Here is a 24,429-nt window from a genome sequence, read left to right as displayed (position 1 = left end):
CACAATGTGAGCCCCATGAATCCTGGCATTGTCATCTTGGAATATGCCCGTTCCATTTGGGAAGACAAAATCCATTGATGGAATAACCTGGTCATTCAGTATATTCAGGTAGTCAGCTGACCTCATTCTTTGGGCCACAATGTTGCTGAACCTAGACCTGACCAACTGCAGCAACCCCAGATCATAGCACTGCCCCCACAGGCTTGTACAGTAGGCACTAGGCATGATGGGTGCATCACTTCACCTGCCTCTCTTCTTACCCTGATGCGCCCATCACTCTGGAACAGGGTAAATCTGGACTCATCAGACCACATGACCCTCTTCCATTCCTCCAGAGTCCAATCTTTATGCTCCCTAGCAAACTGAAGCCTTTTTTTCTGGTTAGCCTTACTGATTAGAGGTTTTCTTACGGCTACACAGCTGTTCAATCCCAACCCCTTGAGTTCCCTTCGCATTGTGCATGTGGAAATGCTTTTGCGTTCACAATTAAACATACTCCTGAGTTCTGCTGTTGTTTTTCTTCGATTTGATTTGACCAAACGTTTAAGTAATCGCCGATCACGATCATTCAGGACGTCTTTTCCACGACCACAGGATGTGTCTTTGCCATGGTTGTTTAAGAAATGAGGAGTTACTCATTGCATCAGCTGGGGTTAAATAACTTGTTGCCAGCTGAAAGATAATGGCCTATGCAGTACTTATCCAATAGGAGGCTTGTACCTATTTGCTTAGTTAAATCCAGGTGGCGACTTTTTTTTTGGCCAGGCAGTGTATATACTGAAAAAGAAGGTTTTTGTTTATCTTTAATGCAAAATGTATATATTTATGTGTAGTTTTGGCTTAATTACTACTCGGACTGTATTAGTCTTTCTTTGAGTCTGTACACTCTAGTTAATAAGTAATTGATATCTAAATTAAGGTACAATTATTCCAATAATCAATTCATTATGATTAGTCATTTCAGCCCTGCTGCAAATGCATCCAGTGTACAGAGTAAGACACAACAAGCTTAGATGAGCACTAAGACACTCAACAGTCCAATCAATTGAAAGCATAAAGAAAAGAAGCAGGTTCAAGACTTTTGCACAGTAGTGTACGGAGGTCACAGTGTGGCTTAGAGAATCTCTTCCCTCAGACTAAACACAAACTAATAATGTGTCTGCTACCCTCATTTAACCTGGCAAGGGACAACAAACAGTCCCATTTAAAGGAACAGTCCACAATTATTTTGTCCATGTAAACAGAGGTTTAGCTGGACTGAAACTGCAAGGCAAGCTGTTCAAAGCCGGATGATTAAATCCAGCTAATTTAATTCAAAGTCTGTGTAGATCCAATAGATTAGACTCAAACTAGCCTCTGCTCTCTGTGCTTCGCCCACGGACCGTCACTGTAGGCTCTGACTCTGAGGTAAATCATGAAGGCGGTATCTAACGCTCAGTAACAAGATATTCCTACAGAGCAGCACAGATCCAAACACCTTCAGTGTTTCTAATAAACACCACTATAAAGCACTGCTGGACATGATGGCTTCTGTGAAATTACTCCTTAATTGTCTCGGTCTGAAGGCTGCCGCACGTTTTCCCTTTTGACCAACTGACATATTCTCTGTTGATTTCCGGCTAATTTTGGATGTTTAACCTGTTTCGGTTTATTTAGGATGAATTATTTTTGTGCAGGGATTTTGGGGTTAGGCTTTAAAAGCACCAAAAACGAGAAGAAAAGCCATTTTGACACCTGAGCCACAGCCAGTCGCATTATGGATAGATGTCAGAGCAAAACAAGCTGGAGTTTTCAATGTACAGCGAGAGTTCAGGCGCGTTTTGATATTTATGTTATCTCATCTTGAGATAACGAGATGTTTATGATGTAACAATTACACAAAGCCATGTCGAGATGACTGGACGTCAAACAGGACTTTTCCAGAATTTATTCACTTTCAGATAATATACGTTTATTCTCTAGAAAAGCATTTTTTTGACTTGATGTGGATGGAATTATTTTTGTTTTCAGAACATTTTCTTATCTTGTCATCTTAAAATGTTTTGAGCCCATTTTGACACAAGTTTCACTATGTAATTATATCAAGACAATATCTCTTGACTATTTTAGTTATCAAAGCTGAAATTCTGGGGATTTGGTGAAAATGCGATGAATTTAATCAAGAAATGTGGACAGTGATGATTGAAGCTTGTTTACTCTCAAATGATCACAGATCAAACCATTGCTGTTATGCAATTGCAGTAATGAAGTGTATCACAAATAGAGCTGCAACTATTGATTATTTTAGTAATCAATCATTCTGACAATTGCTATTGGATCACAAAAGAAGCTTAAGACATTTTTATTTTACAGAATTTGAATTAGATGAAGCTAAAACTGCTACTACCACTAGAGTTATAGATAAAACATATTTATATACAAAAGTTTTTTTTCTTATGTTAAATGCAAACTGTATATATGTTTTGTACAATTTTTGCTTATTTTTCTGTCTGGATTTGCTGTTCGTCCAGCAAATGGCCCGTTTCCGAGTACCTAAACTCTGGTTTTCGATTGATCAATTACTACCTCAGTTGACCATTATTTCAATAATCGATTAATCACGATTAATCGTTTCAGCCCTAACCACAAAATAATCATCTTAGAAAAATATGTTCAGTAAGTTGATGTTGCAGCTTTTCTCAGATTTTGTACATTCAGCCTGAAAATTCTTCATGATTTTGACCAACTTATTTTAGACACATTTTTAGATTCTAGAAAACTGAAGAGTTGAAAAACACCAGGATTTTTTTCCCAAGACTTTTGTTTATAACTGTAAGAAACCTTGCAGTCTGAGGTCAAAGGTCAACACACTGGCACCTATTTCTACTGGAATCTCATAATTCATCAATGAATAAATTCTCCCTCATTGCTTATATAATGTAAAGATGCTAAAGGACTTTTGTAGCTCAGTGTGTTTACAGTTACAAACTGATGCTGAACAATTAGCAGTTTGTCCTTCCAGAGGCGCTCACCTCTGTCGGGGCCCATGGGTGACTGGTTCATGGAAGAATGCATCATGCTGTCCGACTGAACACTGGGCGGCCGCGGTGGCATCTGGTTACCTGGGCAACAGCACAGACACAACGGCTCAAGACAAACAAAACAAAACAAAATTTCAGTCTGCAAAGCTTCTTGCTCCTAAGACGGCTGCAGCGTCTACCTGGCACAGCAGCAGGGGACAGCGGGCCGCTGCGGGACGGGGTCACGCTGGCCGGGGAGCCCACGGGGGATGGCGAGGGTCCGCGGATGCCTGGCAGGTGGGGCGGGGTGTGCGGGGAAAAGGGCGACTGGGCCGGGTTGCTCTGCTCTCCCTGACTGCTGGACACACCGGAGGTGCTGACGCCCGGACTCAGGACGGCCTCGGTGCCGGTGGGCAGGTCATCGATGGAGCCGGACAGATCCTGGGAGGACGAGAGAGCGCTGCGGTTCAGGAGGGGGTGCAGAGGCAAATCACTTCTACCACCGAGTTCTGCTTTTAAACACAAGGCTTTATGGATAATAAGCCAAAAAGTGAGATAAGAGGAAAAAAGCATAAATGCAGTGGAGTAGAAGTCTGATGCGATGTCAATATTAACATAAGTTCACTCATTCACAAATTGTGCCTAGAATTTCACCGGTTATCATAAGTTTTCCATAAATCTGACCAATCACCTTTATGTTTTCTGTGATTCCTTCTCTTCTGACCAATCACAGCCACGGAATTTTGACCAATCCCTTTAGCCCCCTTTTAATTTAACTTCCTGTTTCAATTCATCTCCTGGAAGTTGAATATGGAATATGAAAGTATGTTTGATGCTAAATGTTTGTCTTTTTTTATGTTCTGTAGGATTTGCTTTTAACTTGGAATTGATCCTTTGCACTTTGACCCCTGCTCAGGACGTGACTTTATCTGTATTACGGGTACAATTTCAAGAAGGTACTTCAAATTTGTCAATTGCACTTTAAATGTTAAATAGGTTAAAATCATGAATTTTTTTGTGTGTTTGGTTTCCTGCTTTTAACTTCCTTTCATCCCACGATTAGCTGTATTTGTCCATGCAGACGGTAATGTTGCTTCACGTCCGACTATATGAATTAACATTTAACGCATCAATCGAAAACATCTATCACAAAGAGAAAAAACATATACAAGTTGCTCTGGATAACAGTTCACAGAATCAGCCAAATTATGAAGAACAAAGAAAGAACTACACTCAATACAGTTTAACTGTGGCTCAGACACTTACGGTTCATAAAGCAGAGGATGTTTTATTTAATGATCCAGGGTTTCCCCCCAGTGTATTATATTTACATTACTTTTTATTTACCCCCCCCCCAACAGACTAAAATCTGTTAGCTTGGTTATGTTTTTATTTTATATACCAGTAACAGTGACGGCAAAGACGGGATAAATTGTCTCCTTGGTGAAACGGTAGGAAGCACAATGGTAACAGAGTTTCAGCATATATACAGTATATATACAGTACAGACCAAAAGTTTGGACACACCTTTTAATTCAATGAGTTTCCTTTATTTTCATGACTTATTGACATTGTAGATTCACACTGAAGGCATCAAAACTATGAATAACACATGTGGAAATATGCACTAAACAAAAAAGTGTAAAACAACTGAAAATAGCCCTTATATTCTAGTTTCTTCAAGTAGCAACCTTTTGCTGTGATTACTGCTTTGCACACACTCTGCATTTTCTTGATGAGCTTCAAGAGGTCGTCACCTGAAATGGTTTTCACTTCATAGGTGTGTCCTGTTAGGTTAATAAGTGGGATTTATTGCCTTATAAATAGTCATGAAAATAAAGAAAACCCATTGAATTAGAAAGGTGTGTCCAAACCTTTGGTCTGTACTGTATACGTATATATGCTTTACATCTTAAAACACAAATATACAGTCATAAAACACACAGTCAACAATTGAAACATTACATTTTGTTGTCATTACAGATCATAACCAATGTTTCATTGATTATGATCTGACCTGAGGTCAGCTGCTTGTTTTATTCACCAGAACTCCATAACCACTTCCTGTCTTTTCCGCTCTACACTCTAACAACTTCAGCCAATAAAGTGACAAGGATCAGAAAAATGTGAACACTTTAATTAGGATGAAACAACTAAAGTGCAAAATAATGTATATTTTAATTGATTTTTTTTAATGTTAAGACAATAGTTATTGTGTATATGGATCTTACAATAATATAATTACCTAGTAATATTTAAAAATTTTCTGTCAAATTTAAAAAAAAATTAAGTCAAAAACACAACGGGTTGGCAGCTCGAACATCCCTAACACCGGGCTCAGCAGGTTTTCTGGGGGAAACCCAGATCACCTGACCCGACGTTGCAGTTTTGCTCAAACCTGGAGCAACACACACATTACATCCACATTTACTGGAGAGAAACATAAGCAAACCCAGTGGATCACAATAAAAAGCACAGACAACTGAGTTTAGTTGTGCTAAAATAACAGCAGAATCTCTAGTTGCTATTAAAAAAAAAAAAGCTCCACATTCCTCCTGGAAATCTGATAATGATCCATGTTGGCAAAGAGAACTGCGTCTGTACGAAACAAGGGGGTTTGAGGGGAAGTGGGGGGTTTTTTGAAGTAAGTCATCTCAGGAGGCAGCAGAAATAAGTGGTGCTGGCCACAGACTCTGCTGCCATGTGGTGTTGTTATTGAGCCTCGCTGGCTGGGACGCAGAAACAGGGAGGGAGGCGGGGAAGGAGGGAAGGCAGCCGGCGGTGATTGTGTTAGCGGGAAGGTGAGTGTTTACACATCGGCCCGTCACGTGGAGAACATGTGCTCGCTCTGAAATGCAAGCTCATCTGCCAGTCACACCAGAGGAGGAGAGAGGGGGGAGGTGGGGGGAAGAGAAATCCGACGGCGGAAGGAAGGAAGGAAAAAAAAAAAGGAGCATGCTTTGGAAAGTGGCCAAGTATTCCCATAGAAATCTCACACTCGCATGCTGGCTGCAGCCCTGAAGCCGGCGGTTTTGCACTTGAAACGGCGCCCGTTGCTATTTTTGGGACGTGACCTGATGGAGGAACCCCAGAGGGAGTGACAGGAGGAGAACGCTGATTCAGAATACACCCTCCTCCTCCTCCCCAACACCACCACCACCACCCGGTTGCCTCTGCCCTCCCTCCCTTCTAAGAAAGCACAAGCTCATGCTTTCCTGGTCTGAGCCGGGAATGTGGCTCCTGTAAAACCCAGGAGAATAACACAGTGGGTTGGATTAAAGGAACAGTCGCACTCCAAGGTGGTTCCAACAAATCTTCATGGGGGGATAAAAAGAAAAGAAACACAAGAGTTTTCTGTGTAGCAGGAGATCCGGGCCCACTCTGCAGCAGCAGCAGCAGCATCCTGGTCAGCTGACTCCCCACCCACCCCTCAGTTTGTTTCCATCCAGCACCCACCCACCTCTAAGGAGACATCACAAGACTGGTCATCTGACGGAGGCCTCCACCTCCTCGGTCTGGGCCCGCCACCTCTTCAGCTGCAAAGCTCACGTTCTTATAGAAGAGGACTATAACTTGCTCGACATGGCTTAGAAATAATATAAAAAAAATGAATAAATAAATTCATACCTGATCTGATTTTAACTGCTCTTTTTTTTTCTGGCTCGCTTTCTTTTCTAAGACAGAAACGACAGAATATATGTTCAAAAGGCAGGTTTTATTTCAACGAGCTGTTTGACGGAATAATAAAGGCCAGGTTACGAGAAGCTTTGGTTCAATTATGAGAATATACTCATAGTATTAGCAGAAAAAAAAGACACAATTTTACCAGAAAAACATTTCTTAAAATTAGAACATAGGTAGTTATCGGGATCTGACATAAGCAGCTCAAGCGGCGTGTTTTTTTTCTCCTCAAAATGGACTCACTTGTTTCGCTCTATTGAATAACAGTCCAGCTACTGATGAGAATTTGATGCTGATGTGTTAAAAGATTAATTATTTCCAGATCTGTAAAACTTACACCACCGCATAACTTCACAACATGCCCAACATTCCTCTTTTTAATTGTTGTAATTTTGAGTTTTTATAAAAAGTACTACATTATTCTTCTAATATTACGACATCATTCTCAAAAATATTATTAATAAAAATAATTCTTAGCCTGGCCTTAGCATTCCATCATAGAGTTGACGTAAATAATAGTATTTCTATAAAACTTAAAGTGGAGTATAACTTCAAGAGATGCTCAACATTCCTCATTAATGTTTTGTTTTTCGTGTTGAAGCTCTTGTAAAATTACAACTTTATTTTTCTAATATTGTGATTTTATTTTCCTAACTTAAAAACTGGATTTGCACTGGTACGCCGTCGTAGAGTAAATAGAAATTGTAAAACAAACGAGATGAAGGCTGTGGGCGTTCTGACGTCACTCTGAATATGAAAAGCCAAGGAGAATAAAGGTGAATTTAAAAAAAATTAAAAAGATTATCTGTCAAAAATGAATTCTTCAAAAATGAGAAGTTCAACTATTGAACAAAACCGTGACACCACCCAGGTTCAGAACCGGACCTGGACCAAAGAGGCCAGGTGTTGTTTAATGAAGCTGTGTTTAATGATATGAAGCTCCTGCATCTGCAGGTTGGAAGACCAACACAACACTTTTACAAACTCTAAAATTAGCATATTTTTTGGGAGAATTTATGCAACAGTCTTTTGTTTTTCAACAAAAAAATAACAAAAACCTTAAAAAGTGAAACGTTGGCATTCGGGGGAAAAGAGCGAACACGTTCACATGTCTGTAAAATCGCTTTTCAGGGAATTTCTCAGTTGTCGGTTTCAGTTCTGGTCAACGTAACCGCGTACACTAACATAACTTTTGTTTCTCTCGTGCTTTGACAGTGACTGAACGAATACTATTCAATTCTTCCGAGTGGCGTTTCCACAGTTCATCCAAACGTTGTTCTAGATGTACTGCATTGTTTGACAGTAAGGATGAGGACTTACTTAAAGCAAATAGTGAGCACTCAGTAGCTCAGTATTCAGAGCTGCTTTTACACAAGTCAGAACCGGGAAGGTTATCAATAGAAAATGACAGAATCTGTAAGTTGGCCGTTTAGACCACAGGTGTCAAACTCCAGTCCTCGAGGGCCGCAGTCCTGCAGTTTTTAGATGTGCCACAGCTACAAAACACTGAAATGAAATGTCTTAATTACCTCCTCCTTGTGTAGATCAGTTCTCCAGAGCCTTAATGACCTAATTATTCTATTCAGGTGCAGCAGAGGCACATCTAAAAGTTGCAGGACAGCGGCCCTCGAGGACTGGAGTTTGACACCCCTGGTTTAGACGGTAAACAAATCCAGTGAGAAAACAGGAAGAGAGTATGAAAGTCTGAGAAAAAAAAAATCTGCTGATCATCCACCATCAGTTATATAATCATCTGCACTACAACACAAACATAAACGAGGAGGAATAAAATTAAGACATTGAAAATGTTGGTGAATTTCAGACGAATATAAAGTTTTGAATCAGACTTTGAATCAGATGGAGAAAACGATCATCATACAAAATCATGTAATTAGATAATAAAAGGCTTTTTTTCTCTTTAGCTTCGTTTTTTTCGGTTGCTTGCTTGTTTGTGTTGTTGGAAATGTCCCAGAACAATGTGCTGCTGAGTTCTGTGGCAACGTTAAAGAACAGATTCTGAGTTCAGCTCAGAGATGTGCCACAAATCCATATAGTGCAGACAAACGGGACAAACTTGCAGGCATAAACTAACCTCCCTGTTATCCTAAAACAGAGCCTCAAATAGGAAGGCAGGAACTGAGCCAGAGCCAGATTAGCAGGTCGTTCTCTGCTCTTAACTAGCATGGCTAACGGCTGTTATCCAGGAAATCTGTTCACAATTGCTTTTGCCAGTGTTATAAGAAACGACAGAACAACTTTAGACGCCACATACTTGTCAACCCTATGACAACCAAATAACCAGGTCAGAAAAAGGTTTTAATTAAGAAAAAAAATGTGAGGGAAGTAGTTCAGTTATGCTAGCTTGACTTTGACAACCTTAACATGTAGATGTGATGTGGAATTCGGTGTTTCGGTTCAGTTGCAAAATTAAAAACAAGAAGGCGACCCACACACCAACTCTGACAGATGGTCAGTAATGCAGGTGTTTTAATTAGCTAACCTACCACTACAGTGTTAGAGTAGCTAATAGCAGCGGCAGCTAATCTAGAGCGATGACTTATTAATAATCGCAAAATAAACATCAAACCTAAAAACATAAAACTGTAAAGGACTGAATGTTCTGTGTGGGAAATGTTTGAGTGTTCAGATGCTGAATCCTGAAACAAAGTGGTGTTGTTGTCAGTTGCTAAAAAAAAAGTGCTTTTGAGTTATTCCTCAACGGTTTTCCTGCGTTAATTTTCCCTTTGCTGTGGTGCATATCAATAAATTAATAATACCTACATCTCCAAATTTCATTTAGTTAACAGAACTGTTGTACCGCGGCAGCGCAGGTATGGGTGGTACGCAAAAGAATCGTCTCCTTGCCCTCCAGCGTTGTGCGCATGTGTGAAATTTCCAGATGTAAACAATTACATGGGCACCACATGGATGTGGTTTTTTGGTTCATGAAAAGATTGCAATTGGTCCGTTCAGACCGTCATGAAAAAGTCGGATATGGATCACAGCCGCCTGCTGTGTGAACATAGCCTAAAGCAACATATGGAGAACTTCATAAAGGATTTAAAGAGGCAAGAGGCAGACTTTCTATCCAAAGGTTTTCACTTCACTTCACCTTTTAGATTTGACTCAGAAGAAGAAGCAGCAGCAGCTAGTGAGAACTTTTCACGAAGGAGCAGAATCAGATCAGGGACACCGTCTGAGAAACCTGGCCTCTCCTGTTTAATGCAAACATGAAGGTTTTATAGGAATAATACATAATTCAACAGCAACACAACTAAATCTAATCCACCCCCCCACCCCCCCGAACCCCTCCCAAAAAAGGGCGGGGGTTTCTTTCTTCAATGTGAAAACAACAGCTACCAACAAACCTATCTAAGAGCCTACAGCAGCACATATCGTATGCATGGCTTACAAAGTGAGCTCTCTTGACATTCTGTAAATATCTGACAGCTCTGATTCCTCAGCCTGGCTTGGCAGAAGCATTGTATACTACACACACACGCACACACACACAAGCTCCTACCTACTCCCACTCTGCAGTCATTGATTTTTCCTAACTCAATACTGCACAGCACCAGCCTGTTCTGCTGACTGCACAAGCCGGACAGCGAGCGAGCGACGGGGGAGAGAGAGAGGGAGGTGGAGAGGTGGGGGGCTGGCAGTTGATGCTGTTGCTGAGGCTCTGCTATTCAACAGTCATTATTAAAAGGCAAATGATGAGAAAAACGTGGAGCAGGCATGAGCTGAGGGCTGGCTAAGTAGGACTGATACATATACATATGTGGGCGTGTGTGTGTGTGTGTGGTAATAATGAGCTCTGAGGACGGTCACAGCAGCATCATGTATGGTTATTACAGCAACTGATGATGGGAGTTTAGACTGAAAACGCGGATTATTTTTATCTTTTTTAATATTCATGGAAAATGTGGAAGCTGAGTTGTAGAGAGAAGGAGAGAGCTGCAGGTCTATTCTGCAGGAGGCTCACTGTATGGCAGCCATTTTGTGCCTTTCCCATCACTGCCTAACATGGAACTACAGGGCTGAGAACTGCTAAACGGGATCCATCATCTCTTAACATCTGAGAACACAAACCCCGCTCCAAAAGACGATGCCTGCATGCTGAAGACGTCATAAAAACTAAAAGGTGTCGGTGAAACGTCCTGGGAAGGCGGTTCGTCTGTGAAATGTTGGAGAACAGCAGATGGTGTTTAGTGTTTCCCAGTATTCCGACGTTCTCCGCTGCTCCTTCTCAGCGAGCCTGTGCCGTCTCTGAGTCATCTCCTCAGCTCTCCGCCGTCCTAATATATTCCATTTGCAGATTACTTCACTGAATCAATCAAGCCTGAACAGAGCCATTAGTCTGCTCTGCCTACCCTCCACCCCACCCCCACCCTTTTTTCTCCATTCCAAAGTGTGAGAAGCAGAAAGTAGGAGCAAAGAGGCAGTAATGGAACGTGTCTTGAACATGTGACTGTGGCCAGAGCGGGTACTGCTGGTGGCGTTCGAGTTCCGACGTCGGGGTTTCGACCGCAGCGCGACAAAAAGCTAAACCTCGTCAACTTCAACATTCTCACATTCGTCGTGTCGCAACCACACACTGCAAAACGTTTTATTCGGATTTTGCGCTTCACAGGTCAAGTTATCGTTAGGATAAAGAAAAAAATTGTACACACTGTTTTAGCATTTGTTTAAAAAAATAATAATAATAAAATCAGTGTGTAACAAACTTTTAGGGTTCATTCACACCAGCTCCGTTTAACTGAACTTTAGTTTTGTTTGGTGTGGTGTGAATGCGTAAGCAAACTCTGGTCTGGCTGCTGTGGAAATGAACTCTTGTGTGGTTCGAATGCATATGTGAACGTCAAGTGCACCAGAAAGCACTCCAAAAGCAGGAAGAGGACTACAGCGCAAGGCATTCTGGGTAGACACAACTAAAACAAATGTGGGAGTCCGGCGCTAGCGGAAAAAATGGCTCATGGTCTTTTACCAACCGCTAAAATCTAACGCCACTCCATTTTTGTTTACATTTTGTGAAGAAGGAAGTTGGACTCAGTGTCTTCATCAAAGCTGTTTGTGTTGTTTTCTTTAGCGGTTCTTGGTGCAGCGCCCCCACAGACAAGGAGGGGAACAGACTGCTCAAAAGGTTTCTTTGGTTGGCAGGGACACAGAAGATGATGGATGCAATCTGATGCAGCTCCAGCCATTTTGAAAAAGCTGTTAGAGATGCACTGAAGATTTCCACCAAGAATAAATGTGGGGGTCTTTATACAAGACCCCACTTTCAAATTGTGCAAGGACAAAAAAGTCAAATAAAATCTCAACAACAAACACATTAAGGTTTGTGGTTGTTGGAAAAAAAAAAGAAAAAGTTGTAGACGGGAATCCTTCGGTGAGGCCCTGTGTACATTAAAACATGAGCTCACTCCCTTCATTGTAGACACATGCCTTATTAGGGGAGGGGGAAAAAAACCTGGCTGCATCTCAAGTGCTACCATGGTTACTGTGATCCATGTGGTTGACACATTAGAGCCCCCCCATCCCCTGTCTGTCTGTCTCTGTGAGGCCTCCCTGCGTGCCTGGCAGGGTCACGGTGCAGTCAGCGACTACAAAAGAAGAAGCCTGTCATTGTTACAGGAAGCGCAGAAGCACCAAAGTGGCGCTGCTGCTCCTCCTCCTCCTCCACCGTCATCATCGTCACTGCCTGCACTTCAATTACACACACAGCCGCTGGTCCTCTTATGCTCAGGAGGCCTGAGACAATCAGTGGACAAACATGAGGCACCAAAACATCCAGCATCCCTCACGTTTCTGTTTATTTCCTGACTGGCTTTTTCTGCTCAGGGTCAGCTTTTGAAATTAGAGACGGGTCACTGGAAGAGTCGCCTCTTCTTCTCTGGTAAGCACAACGCCAAATGAGACTCCAGGCAGGGGAAAGTGCTGATGTGACACATTATCATCAGAGCGTGATCGGAGTGGAGCCCGCTTGGTCCTGAAGCAACTCGGTGACTCTGGTGTCTGGGACAAGTTCCAGAGTCCAAATGGGAAAAGTGGACCTGTATGCGCCTCGGCCAGCTGACCTGCTGACGCACAAAGGCCTTGCAAGTCCACCAACGGATCGGCGGAGGAGGGAGACAGCTCTTACCCAACCTAACACCCCCTACCCCCCACCATCAACACCATAGCTCAAGATCTGCAGGATTGAGCACAACCATAAGGGGGCACTCCCACCCCTACTATGAGGGAAAGAAACTGAGGAAGGAGCCGAGGCAAGGCAGTCCCCCTGCCTGGAACAGCAGCAGCCATTACAGGCGTTCACACAGGATGTAGAGTGACTCCTGGGTCCATCAGGGGTCTCCAACCACGACTGAAATGATGTCAAACATGACGACCGGTGGGTTAGTGCTTAGGAGGAGGATGACACCCACCAGAAACCAGAAATGTATAAAAGCAGAAACTGAATTCAGTGTACTGTGCTTAGATTCCTACCAGGGAGAGAAAAACTGAAGGATATGAAGTATGACTCTTAATCAATGAGGAGGGAGGGTTTTTTAAGGCTTCTCATTTGCTTAATTGAGCTTCTCTGTGTGGGGGAGCAAAAAATGTGGGGAAACACTTCAGCAGAGATGCTGAAGAAGAGGAGGGTGGAGGGGTGATGGCTGTGAATAATGAGGAGATGGTGTATGTGTTGTGGTGGGGGCCTTTTGTGGAGATGACAATAGTAGCAAGGAGTCCCAGGGCAGCGCACAGATGCCCCGAGTGAGGCAGGCAGCTGCCCAGCTCGAGGTGAAGGCTGCTGGGATACGGAGGACCAAGCAGAGGTGGGGAGGAAGGTGGTCTGTGGGGAGGCTCCAGATCCCCTAGAGCCAGACTGACTGCTCTCCTGGACCGACAGGGCCCCTCCCCTCTTACTCTAACACAAACAACCCGATGTGAAAGTGGGAGCTGTACCAAAGCACATGACTGTTGGTGAACTAACTAGGAAGAGGGAAGATTTTTCTATGTATACAACATGAGCGAGTAGGGTTGGGAGATTAGGGTTAAGATACTAGGGGTAGGATAGTCGACAGAATATTAGGGGTAGGAGTGGGGTTAGGGTTAGGATACTGGACGTGGAATATTTGAGGTAGGAATGGGTAAGATATTAGGGTTAAGACATAGGAGTAGGGTTTAGGGTAAGGTTACAAATTAGGATTAAGATAATAGGGTTAGGGGTAGCAGGAGTTGATTTCATCATGAAGCTGCTTTCATCCATCCAGCCTCAGCAGCTTTTTTTTCCCAGCTCACACAGGAGAAAGCAGAGGACAGACAGTGCTGCAGTCAGCCACAGTCTTTGTGCTGCAAAACTAGCTCAGCCCAGCAGAAATGGAGGCAGAGGGGAGGGGCATGTGAGTGTGTGTGTGTGTGTGTGTGTGTGTGTGTGTGTGTGTGTGTGTGTGTGTGTGTGTGTGTGTGAGAGAGAGAGAGAGAGCGAGAGACTGAACGGAGAGAGCTAAACGAAAAGAGTGTGTTCTGGGTGTGTGGAGTATCTTGCAGAGAGCGAAGCGCGGTGTTCTGCAGCCGAGAAACAGTCCGAAACGCCGCACTCCCGTCAGCAGATTGAATTTCCTCAAGCACGTTAATTAAAAATCATACAGAGGAAAGAAGAGAGAGGGCAAGCTAGTGGAGTGGAGGGGGGAGAAACAGAAAGAGAGAGAAGGGGAGGGAGCAAGAGGCGCCCTGGAACCTGAATGAGACACGTCCACACAGGAAACCAGGGCCCCAGAATAGCAACAGGAAGCTGGCCCCAGACTCTGAATTCTGTCAGCGTCAGAGGCTTCGCAAAGCAGGGCTGTGCTGCACGGCGTTATGAAAGCTGATTTACTGAGAGAGGAGAGGGAAAGAGAGAGAGGAAGGAGGGGAGGAGGCGGTCGGCAGAGGGCACGGGCGAGGAAAAGAGAAAATGAGAATTTAGACTGAAAGAGGAATGAGGGAGAGAAGGGATATAGGTGTGTTAAACGTGGAGAGAAAGAGAAATGCAGGAAAAATAAGATGATGGTAATGTAGGGAAAGCTACAGAGGGGGCAGGGGCTGGAAGGAAAAGGGACACGAGGAGGAAGAAAAAAAAAGAAAAAAAAATCAAAGTGGGCCGGGCCTTATCGGGCTGATTGCTCCAGAGCTATGTCGCAAAAACAAGCTTAGCTGCCGCAGGAGAGCCGAACTGGGCTGGGCTGAGCGGGGAGCGCAGGATGGAGAAGGGGCTTGGGGGTGGGGGGTTTAAAAGTGTTACAGGAAAAGTAGAAGATCATTTAGTTTCACATCAGGAGGTTTGGTACATAAAATTAAAGGTCATTAAGGCAGGGGGAGCTGCTGCTGGGAAGTAGGTGGTCTATTGCAACTGCAAAGAATAACAGCATTTCTCTGGGGGGGCAAATGGTAAATGATCCAGTCAAAAAATTAAAGGGAACAATCTGCATTACCCCAACACGTGTTTGGTCTTTAACGTATCGAAATAAAAATGAAGTAAAAGCTGAACCTGCTTTTTATCCCCCTACTGTTCACAAGAAACTCAATTATACAAATACTGTAGGAAAGTTTGGATCATATTTATGCTTATAGGAGATGTATAAAAGTTATTAACTGCCAGCAAGCATCAAACACTTTTGCTTTCTAGTCCAGCAATTGAATTAGTTTTTTTTCAGCTCCACAATCAAAGTCTTATTTCCTATGCTCTTGAATGCACCATTAAGCAGCCGCTAACAAGACCAGGCTGGATGGAAACTATTATTAGCCTCTAGAAGTTTGAAAATGAAAAGAACAAACTCAATATGTAATGAAAATTTCAGATGCAACAACAAATCGTCTGGTTAGGAAATCCAATAATCTTTTTCTCTTTCTTCTTTTTTTTTATTTTTGAAAGTGAATGCCCCATGCCTAGGTGCACACTGCTCACAATAACTTTAGAAATGTTTGAGATGCAAATGTACCTGGAGAAAAACACTTGGCATCGTCTCCTTCAGGGAACTTTCTAAACTTTTTACTCTGAGCTCAGCTTTATCAGATTATCATAAACTCAATAATCCCAAGTTCTTCATTGCTAAACCTCAACAGTTTGAGTTGATCACAACAGTCTTTGGTGTGGAAGTTGTTTAAGACAGCCTCAAGAAGCTTTTTAAAGGAAACTATATTTTCTACTAAAGGATGTTGGCTTTTAACTCAGGCTTGTATTTTCATAAAATTCACTTATTTATGTAATTTTTTGTGAAGCACGTCTAAAATACTTGGAAAAAAAATTCAGCCTCGGAGGCTGACATACCTAAGTGCAATGCTACTGGACATAGTATTGGTTAGTCTTCGAAAAGCCACCAAACCAGGAATAGCACTTATTTTCCTTGGTGCTGATTGGCTGGACTCTAAAGACTAGAGGGAAACAGCAGCTGTGTTTCCTTTACAAATGAATGCAAATCTTTGTCTATATTCTACTAATGCCGGAAAAAAAACAACAAAAAAACCCACGCAAGTTCACAATTGTGGTGTTTCCATTAAATCTTTTATTATTATTATTTATTTTACATTGACTATTCCTAATTGCACTGACTGAACAAATTAAAGTTGTGTTGTTTTCACATATTTGACCCAGCTTGTGAAGCTCTTGGTGGATTAAAGTGTGCTGTGCTGGTGCAGAGATAGCAAAATAAGTTTGTAATTCAGTCATTTATGTCTGTGTTTTATAAACAGAAAGGAAATGTCTTAAGTGAACTCGGATGACTTTCTGTATCGGACAGGCTGATACTAAACCTCATATCTGTATTGGTATCGAAAGTGAAAAAAGTGGATCGATGCATCCCTAACAGAGACAACGCACTGAAATCTAACTACTCCGTCTTCATTACTGATTGTTTAGTGATCACATGTTCCCCAAATAGCTAACTGCTAAAATTACTAAAAATAAAACAGTTTTCTTTGTGAGAAAGTTAGAAAGCTCTAACTACACTCACAGTCATTATTAGATGGCCTTACTACTGTAACTGTGTTCGATTCTGATGAGTCATGTAAAAATGTCCGCTTCAGAGTTGGTGAAGGGAGAAAACTGGATGAATGACAGCTGCAGCACAACTACAAATGTAGGAAGTCAACTGGCGATACCTCAGCTAAATGAGGTGTTCGTCCATCATTAGTCAGACTGAAGTGTAAAATCTACACAAAAACACTAGGTTTAAAAAAGTTAAAAACCTGTCACGCTGAAGCTCATGTCTTAGTTGTTAAGGTCAGAGTAATCCCGAGAAACGAAAGGCAGGACATGGGAAGACCAAAAAACCAACTTGGGCCTGAGAGTGTGACCAACATGTGACCTTCCTCTCAAATCTGAAGCACTTTCAGGCATGTCAGAAGAGCAGAGCGCTACAAGAGGAGGGCGGTGCTGCCTGGGATTAGCCCCTCAGGGTGCACAAAAGACCAGAGAGACGACAAGAAGGAAATTTTGTAGGGGGGTGAGTGGAGGAGCAGAGAGGGAAGCAGTGAAAAGAAGTTAATGGTGGTCTGGTAGTTAGTTCCCTTCCTATAGGCTGACAACAAGCGGAAGTGTCACATCCAGAGAATTGAAAAGCCCGGCGGTGACGACAAAAGGCTGCTCTGCTTTCCATCTGCTCCGGGTCTGCCTCAGAGCCCTCCAAAACAACGCACACCCCTTACACAGTTGGCTCCAGACACAGACTTCAATGGATTTTAATGAAACTCATCTGAAATAATATCAAAGTAGCAGCTGCTCCGGAGTTTGAGTTGAGCAACAATTACTCATAATTCAAGTCAAATTCAAAAATACTTTATTTATATAAAAATATGAAAAATTTTCATCCAAATATGTTCGAAGAAGCCTCTGACTGAAGACCTGCAGTATGATGACAGCTCAGTTTTCGGGCAGTAGAAACAATATTCCACCGTAGCAGGTCTGGGATGTTGCAAAGGGTTTTGGGCCAGCACTGCTAATCCACCTCATCTGCTTTTACCACTCCTCTTAAAACCTCTGTCTGGTCGTTTGGTCAGAAAATAGGGCAGCATTGCCTGTTATGACAGATGGTTTTAACTTCTTCCCTCTCTCTCTGCTCTTTGGTCTTAGTACTGTAACTGTGTTCGATTCCATGAAGCCTCCTTTTCAGCTGCTCAGGGATCTGGGGGCAAAGGTAAAGTTTTACTTTACCTTTTCATGCTTGCAGCTGTGCTAGAACGCTGCCATTTTGCTAACTTTTAAAAGATTTCTGTGAGGTAAGACTGCAAATTATTTTAATTATTGATTAATCTGTCAATTATTCTAACGATTAATAGATTGTTCTGACGATTAATCAATTGTTCTGGTGATTAATCAATTGTTCTGGTGATTAATCAATTCTTCTGGCAATTAATCAGGTAAAAAATTGGCACATTCTGCAGATTTTTCATTTATTTCATTAGAAATAAAATATGCAATTAAACAAATAATTATATTCCTTTCCGAATTAGAAAGCAAACATAAAATGCAACAGTGTTCCTGTCATTTGTGCAAAGAATACCTCTGAAGCTAAATTAATACTTCTAACAACATGTGAATAGCTCGCTTCTTTCTGCTAGACTTAACATCAGTGTAGGATTGATCTGCTGATTATCTGTTGGATTAACAGATTAATTTGCTTTTCAAAAGGTGCTTGAGATCTTTTTTAGACGGTATTGAACCAGGTGAAGCTAAAGCTAGGCCACTTGAGGAGTTCTTGGTAGCACATATTTACAGACAAAGGTTTATATGTATACATCTTTAATGCAAAATTTATACATTTTTGGCTTAATTACTTCTCTGGTGATGGTGTCCTTTCAGCAGTTGGCTTTTTTTTTAAAAGACTGTATACCCTAGTTAAGAATTAATCAAATTAGCTGACAATTATTTCAATAATTGATTCATCGTGATTAATCTGATTAATCGAGTCAGCCCTGTTTAGAGGAGAATTTTAAAAAAACCCACTAAGAAGTGATTTCTCACCTGAATACAGAGTTCAGTTTTAGAAGGCTTGTTATTCCTGACAGCTAAATGATCCACACTGACAAAACAGCAGATCCCTCCTCACTGTATTTCTCAAAAAAGCAAAAAAAAAAACCCATCAATGTTGTGTTTCTTCTTTGGCTCATGATTTCATTTAACCCCTGATTATTGACAACAGGCTGTACTGAGTTTTATTTAGAAGTGTCTGAGTTAAGGGGACTGAACAAAGACATAAGCCATCTACTGTATTTCAGATTTTTATTTGCAAATCATGTGTATGTAGTTGTTTTTTTTTGCCACCTTGCGATATTGTGTTACTTTGTGTTGGTCCATCGCACGGACTCCAAATAGATTACACCGCGAGTTTTCTTTTTGGTTGTGACGTTACAAAAAGTGTGAACAAGTTCAAGGTTTTCATGATCAGTTTCTGTAAAGTTACAAAATATTGTTTTGGAAAAGAAAGAAAAGCCATTTCTACGTACATAACAAAGCTTCCAGAGAATATTTGTCGAAAACACGGCTGACTGCGCTGAAAGCTCCCACCGGACCTGCAGGAGACATTAACCAACTGTTTTCACAAGCTGTGCAGCACTCCTTGTGAAGAGCAAAACCCTTCATGAGTAAAACTGGTGGAGAGCCCTTTTAATTAGCAACTAGGGTTATTCATTACAGACTTAGTCAATAATGTGACTCATTCAAGAGGACAAAAATGTCCTTTTTTTCCCTCCTCACAGCACTGAATTCACTTTCTTTCCTAGAAACAGCGTAAACGTATGTAGGTCACAAGAAGATCTGAAAACCACGAGGACTTCTACCATCTAGCCGCCTGCTTTGGGCCCAGGCTTCGTTACGTGTCGTTCTATGTTAGCTTAATGCATTGTAGTGAATTGAAGAAAAAAAAACATAAAAAGATTTTAGTACACACAACAGCAGCCCTGTGTGGGAAACAGTCAAGAGTTGCACTGTACATGTGTCCCAGTACCAAGGTGCAAACAAACCAGGAACCAGTTCAGCCTGCTCAGCTAGTTCCACGACTGCTGGCTGTTTTTTTTGTTGTTGTTGTTTTTACTTCCTCCCCCCTCCTTCCCTCTTTCCTCCTCCTCTATCCACAGCTCTTCTGCCAGACTCAGTTTGTTTTCCTAACCTGCAACTTCTAGAAAACACCAAACTCTTCCACAGCCTATGCGATGCTAGCTTTCTCTGCTAGCCGACCAGCCTGGACGAGGCTATGGAGAAGCTAAATGCTACTTACCCCATTTAGCTGCTTTAAGCAACAATCTGAAACGTGACCATGCTTTGGTGGATATATGTCCTTCAATATTATGATCAAAAACAGGAAAAAAAAATGTATTTGACTTAATATTTTAACGTGGTTCTAATCTATAGATCACAAGGCTTCCTGAAGGTCAAAGTTTCCATTTCTTTAACTGTCTCAATGGAAGCTGGTAATAAGGTCAGGTAAGAAAGAATAAAGCAAAGATGTGAAATAGGATCTGAGACAAAATGCTGTCGATCATCAACTACGTTCTAAGTAGCATTTCAGCAACAAACACCTAAAGTAGCAGTTTCTCATTCACACAATGGAATCTTAGGAGCATTATATTGATTCAACTAGATAAAACATCTGCTTAGAAACAAAGTAAAATACTTCCAATAAAGCTATAATTGTAGACAATTTTTTAAAAGTGGTTTACTCTGGTTTATGGTTACTATCTCAAGGGATTCAATGTAAAAGGCAGAGTACACCAAAGACAGATACTGGTCCCACAAGACAATGACAGGAACCTGAAAGATTTTAAAGGTTAGGACCAAATACAGCTCTGGAAAAACGCAAGAGTCCACTGAACTGCACCCCATTGAAAACCTCCTGGCTTTTCCACCAAATATTGATTCTGAACTCTTCCTGAGTTCAAACATTAGTGTTGTTGTTTCTAAATGAATATGAACTTGTTTTCTTTGCATTATTTGAGGTCCAAAAACACTGCAGCTTTTTTTTTTTTGTTATTTTGACCATTTCTCATTTTCTGCAAATAAGTTCAAAATTTCTGCCTGCAATTTCAGAGACATGTTGTCAGCAGTTCATAGAATAAAAGAACAATGTTCATCTTACTCAAACATATACCTATAAAAAGTAAAATCAGATAAACTGATCATTTTAAGTCCTGTCTTCATTTTTTCCAGGACCGAAGACACGCTGCATGTTATCGTTTACATCCGGAAATTTTGTGCATTCGCACAACGCAGGAGGGCAAAAAGACGATTCTTGTACATGCCGCAGCCGCGCTGCTGCCGTAGAACAATCCCGTTAAAATGAAACTTGGAGATGTAGGTGTTATCCAGAGAAGTGCTCCACAGCAAATGGAAAATAATGCAAAAAACCCCGTGAAAAAAAACAAAACAATCTAAAACCACTCATATTAGTCTTTTCTCTCTCTCTCTTGGTGTTGGCTACGCTACACACCGAGCGACACAATGACACTGAGTTGTCATTGTGTTCAACTCAATGGTCTCTAATGAATAATCTGAAAGAAACTGTTTTGTTTAGATAAACATTTTCTTTACTATTTTCAAATATATGTTTCAGTTCAATGAGCCTTGCATCTATCCATCAGAAATATTTGCAGACTTCATATTCTTGACAGCGTTCCTGAATCAGCTGAATGCCAGGTGCAGAAATATCCCAGGTGAACATGAACTGAAAACACCTGTAGGAATCACCCCAGCTGTTTTTTTTTTAAACCAAGGATGTCAGGGGTCTGTTCCCAGGCACTCTGCTCTAATCTGCACCCAAATGTGTGCGCTCCGCAGGGATGGATGGGAGGAGGAGAGGAAAAAGGATTGGTTTACGTCTTCCTTAGGAAGATTAATGCCTCTCTCAGCCAATCACACTGCACTATTAGGGAATCCCTGAGAAGTCAGAAGGGTGGGGTGGGGAGGAGGAACAGAGAAAAGCTAAATAAAAATAGCACTAGCCCAATGAGCTTGGCCCACAGAGAGATGTATAAATAAATAAGAGAAATAAATAAAAGAGAAGGGAAACACATCCTGAGGGCATCCCCTAATGGCGTAGACAGCTCTGCCTCCCTCCCTCCGTCTCCAACATCTCCGACTCCGACCAATCATTCACACTATTTAAAGTTATTTGCCTGAAGTCCCTCAACCCCCCCACCCCCTCTTTCCTCCTCACTCACTTTCATTCTCTCGCATTAATGATCTCATTTCTCACTCTCCTTCCCCGAGGCCCAGAATGAGGTTAGCGCCACAGTCTGACCTATAAACACTGCCATGGAAACTGCAGCGTGTTCCAGCGAGGGAGGGGGAGAGGGAAGGCTAGGGGCTTCTCTCACCTTTATCTCAGCCAGAGGGCCGTCGCTAAACGCTTTCTCTTTACTTTGGGTTCGCGCTCAGAGTATTTTGTCCCTGGAAGTCGAGCGAAAACCTGCGAGCTCGTCTTCACGTCAATCAGCTCTCGGGCAAGAGCGCTCTCCATTCTCTCTGTTTTGATCCGAACCAGATCTGGTACCGCAGAGTTAATTCTAGAAAGATCCGCCGGCTCTGCTGCCACCTCCAGAGATGTCTGCTCCGACGGCACCGTGAAGATTGGTACGCGTCGCGCCGTTTCTTTTGACGTTTTGACACAAAAAAACGTCTAAGTAGTGGCTCGAGCCGGGACTGGTGGCCCGACCAGAAAGACTTGGAGGGAGCATCTTTGGATGAGAGGAATAGTGTTGTTCAAATCAAAGTGTGTCAAAACAAGCATTCAAATGTGTATTTTAAAACCACCTCAGTCCTGGCTGGAAATTAGCAAGCATGCCAACTAAGGATGCATCCATCCACTTTGTTCACATCTGAACATGTAAAAATCAACAACTTTAATTTGTTCAGTATAACAGCCAATAAAAACAAATAATAAAGAAACTGAAACTGGCAAAAATAATAGATTGACTAACTTGGTCAAAAATGCTAAAGTAAACCGCCACAAACCTTCTTTCAAATGGTTCAGAAAGTGCAATTAGGAATTCTAAATGTAATGTAAAATAAAGCACAACGTCGAGCACAGCACAAAGTATAGAATTAGACTGAATAGATCTGCCCTCATCAACTGGGAACATTGTCATTTTTTTTACAATCCCAATCCGATATATATCGGATCGGTGCATCATTAAACAACTAACGTCAACAAACATGGTTTAGTGATGCATATTGAAGACAGATTAACTACTAAAAATGCAACAGGAAAACGGTTGGGTCTGAAAAGGGAACAGTGCTGTCTACATATCTCTGTCCCTTCAGGTAGTTGAGATATAGCAATTCCAACTATTAACGAAAAGTCACTCATAATTTGCCAATTTTGCACCAACTTGCCATTTTCATAAAATTTCTGGAACAGGATTTTGTTCGTACCAAAGGTTGCTGTTTCATGAAGCTACTTGAAAATGCTGCTTGCACTTTAAATATCCACCATGTTAAAATACTTGTTTTAAGGAAAGTTATGTGGAGTAATTTCAACGTTTCCCCTCTAATAATAGTGTCAAAAAATAAAAGAAATCACAAGTTTGGCTGCCAGTTTTTTATGAAAGGTGCCACAAAATCAGCCATTTTACAATCACTAAACTTCCAACAAAATAAGCAACCCATCATCAACTAAAGCTGTGTGCTGCTCAAGACAACGTCTAGGTGGGTAAACAATGGGGAAAAAAAACAAAACCCATTGGGTAAACACATCCAGATTCACCACCAGGGCTCAGGTCACAGCTTATTTTGGGTTATTACTCCAATCCAGGCATTTTTAAATCACTGTCATAACTAAACCCTGACTAAACTCAACCTGCTGTTCGTCTAGTATCTGTGGTCATGTCAGCCGGAACCCCAAGCGAGATGTGAGGCAGCAATTTGCAACTAAATTCCTAAAAATCACAGCTTGCAAAACAGTTCTAGGTAGAGCGCATTTTATTGCACAAACAGATTTGAGTTTTGGTAAAGGCACAGAAAGCAGCTGAAACACATCGTTCAAAGCAAAGTGTAAGTAAGCAACCTTATTCCAGCAAATGTAGTTTGCACACAATTAACAAGCCAAACGATCAACGAATATGCTAATGCTGGTCCAGCGCTTCAAAACCCATAAAAGCTAAAGAGTGTGGGGGCTCACCGGCAGACTGGACGGCCGGCCCTGCATGCTGTCTTCCTGACCGCTCTTGGTGGGCTGGTTAGAAGGAGGAGCACTGGACTGGGAGCTGAAGGAATCCTGGGAAAGCTCCTAGTTGGAGAAACAGGAAACAGATGAGCTGTTAGTGATAACTAGCAGTTTTTAAAGGGACGATATTGTGTTTTTTCCAGGCACATAGTGCCATCTTATAAAACAATGAGGTAACTGTGTTAACTTTAAACAGGAATCTAACCATATAAAATATATTTATAATTTAACACCTTGAAATTGGGTCATTGTCACTTTAAGAAACTCCTGCTCTTTACACTTAATATTTTACCAACATTGCACTGAGAAGTAGCTCCTATAATGAGCTCAGCAGATGTGCAGTTGTACCAGGTGTTTGCTAATTGCTGCCGCTAGTCTTAAGGATCTGAGTGGAGAAGAACTGCTCTCTGAGGTGGAAGCTTGGAAACTGCAGCTCAGAGAAGGGTCTTGATCTTTGAAGGCGGGGCTAGGTCCAACCAGCCGTTTTGTACAGCTTTTAACTAGGGGTGTAGCGCTACAATAATCTCATGATATAATATACGGTATACCATATTCTGATCACGATACGATAT

At 41.8% G+C, this 24,429-nt stretch overlaps 1 protein-coding gene across 1 annotated transcript in view; it reads right to left on the bottom strand.

The window, feature by feature from the left end:
- The window catches only part of LOC102236424 (AT-rich interactive domain-containing protein 1A-like), a 73,112-nt gene that overhangs the window by 11,871 nt on the left and 36,812 nt on the right, over positions 1-24,429 (bottom strand). The window contains exons 4-6 of the mRNA XM_014471466.2: positions 23,813-23,920; positions 3,200-3,440; positions 3,012-3,101 (exon numbers count right to left, since the gene is read on the bottom strand). Coding sequence (XP_014326952.1) covers positions 3,012-3,101; positions 3,200-3,440; positions 23,813-23,920 — 439 coding nt within the window. The remainder of the gene's footprint in view (positions 1-3,011; positions 3,102-3,199; positions 3,441-23,812; positions 23,921-24,429) is intronic.

Source organism: Xiphophorus maculatus, chromosome 13 (genome assembly GCF_002775205.1).
Source record: "Xiphophorus maculatus strain JP 163 A chromosome 13, X_maculatus-5.0-male, whole genome shotgun sequence".
Classification (NCBI taxonomy): Eukaryota; Metazoa; Chordata; class Actinopteri; order Cyprinodontiformes; family Poeciliidae; genus Xiphophorus; species Xiphophorus maculatus.
The sequence above is the reverse complement of the archived record's forward strand: the minus strand, read 5'-3'. Positions and strand labels throughout refer to the sequence as shown.